The sequence below is a fragment of the Nanorana parkeri genome, unplaced genomic scaffold, assembly GCF_000935625.1.
Source record: "Nanorana parkeri isolate BGI_ZX_2015 unplaced genomic scaffold, ASM93562v1 scaffold1237, whole genome shotgun sequence".
In the NCBI taxonomy this organism is placed as follows: domain Eukaryota; kingdom Metazoa; phylum Chordata; class Amphibia; order Anura; family Dicroglossidae; genus Nanorana; species Nanorana parkeri.
The window spans coordinates 359,727-365,220 of NW_017307505.1; the positions used below are offsets into that span (position 1 = coordinate 359,727).

Consider the following 5,494-nt stretch of genomic DNA (forward strand, 5'->3'; position numbering starts at 1 on the left):
AAGCAAACAAGATGTTTTTTTTCTATTGTAGAATTAAAAGAGTTCGCGAGAAATACGAATCTGAACTGCAGGAGCTGGAGCAGTCAGAGCGGAAGCTGCAAGACCGATGCAACCAGCTGAAGGAGAGAGCGACAGAGCTGGAGGGAGAGCAGATCCGACTGCAGGGCCTTTTGAAGCAGAGGGAGCAGGAGGTGGAGGACATCAGGAAGGTGAGGGAGGCGCCGCTCGCATGTGAATAGGATATGATCTGGAAATTTCAGCAGGGAGGTCTAACATTTTTACGAAAGCTTTTAAAATTAAACGTGATAGCTTACCCCTTCATACGTCTTAAGGGGGGCAGGCTTTTTATTAATTTTGGACCTGTTGGTCCTGCCAGTATTGGCTGTGCTGATGACTTCTGCTCCTAGGGTGACAACGCTGTCTCAGGCCCGGTTGACACCTGGGCGTTTTGTAGCGCATTCCTACGCTCTGCAAAACGCTTAAACACCGAAATCCCATTATTTCCTATGGGTATGGCTCACACCTGGGCGTATTAAAGGCCGTATGAACGCGCTACAAAACGCCCTACGCCCAAAGAAGTACAGGAGCTTCTTTGGGGCGTATTTGCCGCGCGTATCCATTGGGATACAGCCAGGTAGCCCTCGGAAAACGCGATATGTGGCGCGGTTTTTTTACCGCAAATCGCGGTAAAAACACGCGACAAACGCGCATATTCGATACACCTAGGTGTGAACCCAGCCTTACTGTGAGCCTGTGCAGGCTCAGCATTGTTAACCTAGGATACGCACTGCATGCTGACATGGCAGAATACAGTGGGCTGGGGACATTAACTGCCAGGCATTCTTTAGCTTGGCCCATAGCACTAGAACCACCCCCAGCTCAGCTGATGTGAGCTGGCTATGCCAACGCACTCTGGTGTGCACCTACAGTTAGATGATGCTGGACGTCCCCCAGCCAGGAAGTGAGGCGAACTCTCTCTGACTTGCTGCGGCTTCTAATGCACATGGTGAGAAGCTCCCAGTGTGCAGTGACATCAGAGGAAGCCATTTCAGTCCAGGAGAGGCGCCGGCACAAGTGTACAAGGCTGGAGGGAAGGCCAGAGGTCAGCTTTAACGCTGAAAAGGAGTATCCCTTTAAGAGAGTCGGAGTTACTGTTCCTTTAATGAAAGCTCTTTGCTCACCAATTACAGATCACAGACCGGTTGAACGAGGAGAGGAAGAGCCTATCGGATGTGATCCGTCAGGAGTTCGCCGACCGCCTGGTAGTGACAGAAGAAGAAAACAAGCGGTTAAAGATTGAGGCCTCCGAAGCGCAGGCCCGCCATCGCCTTGAGCTGGAAAGAATCACTCGTGAGAAGGAGGAGGAGCTTGAGGAGGTGCACAAAAGGTGAGCGCCATCCATGAGAACCTGCAACTTGATGATACTTGTGAAGAAATTGGCTTCTTTTTCCGGGCTGGTAACATGGCTGCTCTCCCGGAGAATTGTTGAATTACAATTCTGATTTTTTTTTTCTTGCCCCTTGAGGGACTCGGGGATTCAGTTACTGTCGGGTCCTTTGTTTGGAGTCCATTGAGGACTCTGTGTATGGTCATGCTTTTGGTACTGCTTGCTACACGAGGCATGCTGGGAGAAGAGGAGGGGTAATCCTGGGCTGGCCTACAGGTTTTTTGTTTGCCACTGCCCAATCTTCCTGTTGGCAGCAGTATAACCCAACAGAATTCCTGTGTCCTGCAATAGACTCCTTGCAAAGGATTTTAAGGCGAGTACAAAGTTCCTATAGTTAGTTTATTCAAAATGAACTCTGGGCATAAACATTCTTTTCAAATATTGAAAGCCACTAAGGACATGAAGCCATTTCATCTGCACCAAATATCTTTGCAAAACCAGATATAACCTTGTAAAAAGTAGTGGTGACACGGCTGCAGAGAGGAGAGCAGTGGATGGGACGCAGCAGGTCCACCTTGCAGGCTGTAGGAAACTACAGAGGGGGGGGGAGTCACCCTGCACAAGGCTTTTGATTTCCCAGCATTCCTGGCTCTTCCCCTGAGGTTGCTGTGAGCTTCCCCTTTTGCAAGGCTTAGTTGGGTTGAGGCCAGGGCTCTGTGCAGGACACTCGAGTTCCTCCACACCAAACTGGTCACCAAATGTCTGTATGGAGCTGGCTTTCTACACAGGGGACAGTCATGGTGGAACAGAAAAGGGTCTTCACTAGGGATGCACCGATACCACTTTTAACAGACGCGGTGCTGTGTGCGACAGTGGAAGATGGCGGACACAGGTACTCGTTTTGGACATCAGAGCATTTGCACGAGTACGAGTACCCATGCAAATACTCGGTATCGCGGCCGATACCGATGCTTGTATCGGTATCGGTGCATCCCTAGACTTCACCAAACTGTGACCACAAGGCTGGAAGAGCCCAATTGTCTACAATGTCTTTGTATGATGGAGGAATACCAGAACCTTCACTGGAGACACCGGAACTCAATCATTTGGAGAGGTGGCCATATACTTTTGGCCACATACATAGGTGATGGTCACTGAGGACACCTGAACTCAGTTTGAATCATTGGCCACATACAGCCATTTTGGTCATGTAGGTGGATGTGATGGGTAGTTGTCCACAAACTCTGCCCATATATAGTACCGTTATGCGTCACACATGGTACTGGCCATCTTCAAGCACTGCTAAATACACCTAACCTCTTGGTGAGAGGTAACTTGTGCAGAGTGAAATACAAGGGGTCTACTGTTCTCAGGTATCAGGGTCCAAGGTTCTCCAGTATTAGGGTCTAAGGGCCTCCAGTATCTGGGTGTAAGGTCCTCCGGTATCACGATGCATGGTTCTCCAGTTTTGGAGTCCACAGTTCTCAGGTATTGGGGTCTATGGGCCTCCAGTATCTGGGTGTAAGGGCCTCCAGTATCTGGGTGTAAGGGCCTCCAGTATCTGGGTGTAAGGGCCTCCAGTATCTGGGTGTAAGGGCCTCCAGTATCTGGGTGTATGGTTCTCCAGTATCAGAGTTTGATGGTGAGATGAAGCATACATTGTTAAAGCAAATTTTGTAGCCCGAATCTAGTCGATGAGGTAATGCGGCAGGTGACCTTCATGTTATACGCACAGACAGTGTAGATTGATTTGGTGTTGCAGTAACTTTGATTCGGTTTGGTTCACTTTGCTGCTCCTGAGCGCTTTGATGGAACAAAAAGTAGACATGAAATCATTGTACATGAAATGTCATAAAAGTGTGTTCCATTGGTGCGTGTGAGAGTGACGACTAGACAGCGTGACACATCCTGGAACATCGGAATAATGGTGCCACATACCAGTTCATTGGATAACCTCAAATACACTGCAAAAGGGACAACCAGCTGTCAGCTCACGATGATCTCTCCAACAAGAAAATCAGATTTTATCACCAATGTTACTTTGTATCTCTCTATCTCCCTCTGATCAATGTTTATAAACAATGTTACTTTGTGTGGTTTGTCACGCGGTTGTCATTGGCTGACACATAGCTCAGTCCAAGTAAGTGATAGCGGCTCCTGTGCAGAGACTCGCCATGCACTTGCTGTAGTCACCTCCGGCAGCACAGTTGTCAGTGAGCAGTATGGAAGTTAAGGATAATCCTGGTACATGCCCCCTATTTTCAGGAAGTTTGATTGCCTGTAGGCTTTTGCTGAGATTGTGATACATGACCATCTTATACGCACAATTCCATTGTCTCCACCCAGGTATAAGGTTCTGACATTTTGCCGTTTTCTCTCTGATCAGGGTCAAATCTGCAATCGTGAAGAAAGAAGAGACTGTGAATAACCTCCGGAAGCAGTGCGAGGTCAGTGAAACGCAAGCGCTAATAAAAGGGGAACTCCAACCTTTCTTTTTTTATTGTAAAGCTGAGCTCCAGGATGGCCGTGAGTTTCCATTATGAACTTCAGCTCTCGAAGTTCAATCAAATCGCCAGAAAAATATTATAAATCACTCCAAGCATTTCGGGGATCATTGATTTTTTAAATCGCTGTGGCGTCTTGCGGGGGCGCGGCACACCTCAGGTGACACCAAAATGACTGTCATGCTGGTGTCACCCCTTCTGAAAGGTCGGGCACTCTGTCATTGGCCGAGAGCCTGACAGCTGCATGAGAGAGGAGGGGACCCGGCGGTATACCTTATCCTGCCGGATGACCCCCCCTACTCTTTGCCGGCGTGCCATCACCAAGATGGCCGCCGGCAGTGAAATGCGTGTGCATAATGACGTCACGTGCAAAGGAATGACGTCTGCACCAGGTGACACCCAGCCTGGTGCCGTCACTATAAGCTCTCCATCCTTTCATCAGTGGGGGGATCTTTGATGTGGGGGAGGGTTAGAGTACAGCTATCTGGGGCATTGTTAGACATTTTCCATCACTTCCTGTCTGCTGACAAGGAAGAGGAAATAACCTGAATGGGTGTAATGGGTTTTAGCCTTCCCTTTCTCTACCACAAATTTATGTTTCCCCCTCACTTCCTGTCTGATAAAATGTTGTCAGCAGGACAGGAAGTGAGGAGAAATCTGCAACACAGAGAAATGAAACAAATGGTTTGCTTTCTAGTAGGCTAAGGGAAGCCCCCTCCAGGCCTTTTCTGACTGTGTTGCTGTCTCCCTCACTTCCTGTCCCACTGACCAGGGTTTCCGCCAGACAGGAAGAGAGAAAAAATCTGCAACAGGGGACACGGACAGAAGTGGCCAGAAGGGTATTATCACCTTTCCTTTCGCTACTTATTCCATTTCTGAGTATGTTGCTGATTTCCCCTCACTTCCTGTCCGGCAAATTATTATCAGCAGTACAGGAAGTGAGGGGAAATCTCACTAGTGGAGCCCCCAGATAGCCGTACACACCTACCAGGGCTTCTAACCCCTTCCCCCCACTCTATGCAAAGGCTGGAAATTCACAAACTATCTAAAAACCTTCAAGAAAAAAGAGCAAACTAGCGACTTCCTGTCCAGTCACCGCACGGGAACTCGCAGCCTCCGGGGTCCCTCCTCTATCTGTAACTGGAGCCTGATGGTAAAGTTTATGAAATGACGACTTTATCTGTTGTTCTCTTTCCTGCAGGCGGCTGTGAAGCGAGCCGATCACCTCGAGGCCTTGCTGGAGCAACAACGCAAGCAGCTGTTATCCAAATAGCAGCCGACCTCAGAAGTCGTCCCCCCATCCCCCCACCGTGGCGGCCATTTGTGGCTTCCTGTTACACTACTGCAAGATTTTAGTTTGTGCTTTGTTCCGGAATGTTCCGTTTGTGCCTCTTGTTTCTAAATGTTAAATATGTTTTTCTTGGATTTTGTACAAATTGTGTGTTTGCGTCTTCTTCTTTTTTTTTAATTTTTTTTTTAAATAAGCCCCAATTAGTTCAAAATCAGCAAAATACATTCCAGCTGCAATGCTTTCCAGGTCATTTTCTTTAGAAAGCAGCCACAGCCTGAGTGGAAAAGTCTGTCCCCTGCCAGCTGCAGAGTG

General features: G+C 48.4%; 1 protein-coding gene across 5 annotated transcripts in view; it reads left to right on the forward strand.

Annotated features, from left to right (window-relative positions):
• Positions 1-5,188, forward strand: part of CEP131 (centrosomal protein 131) — a 50,205-nt gene extending 45,017 nt beyond the window's left edge. For all 5 annotated transcript variants that reach the window (XM_018568735.1, XM_018568739.1, XM_018568736.1 and 2 more), the window contains 4 exons: positions 32-209; positions 1,191-1,387; positions 3,774-3,834; positions 5,093-5,188. In XM_018568735.1, coding sequence (XP_018424237.1) covers positions 32-209; positions 1,191-1,387; positions 3,774-3,834; positions 5,093-5,164 — 508 coding nt within the window. In that variant the 3' untranslated portion in view covers positions 5,165-5,188. The remainder of the gene's footprint in view (positions 1-31; positions 210-1,190; positions 1,388-3,773; positions 3,835-5,092) is intronic.
• Positions 5,189-5,494: the final 306 nt, after the last annotated feature.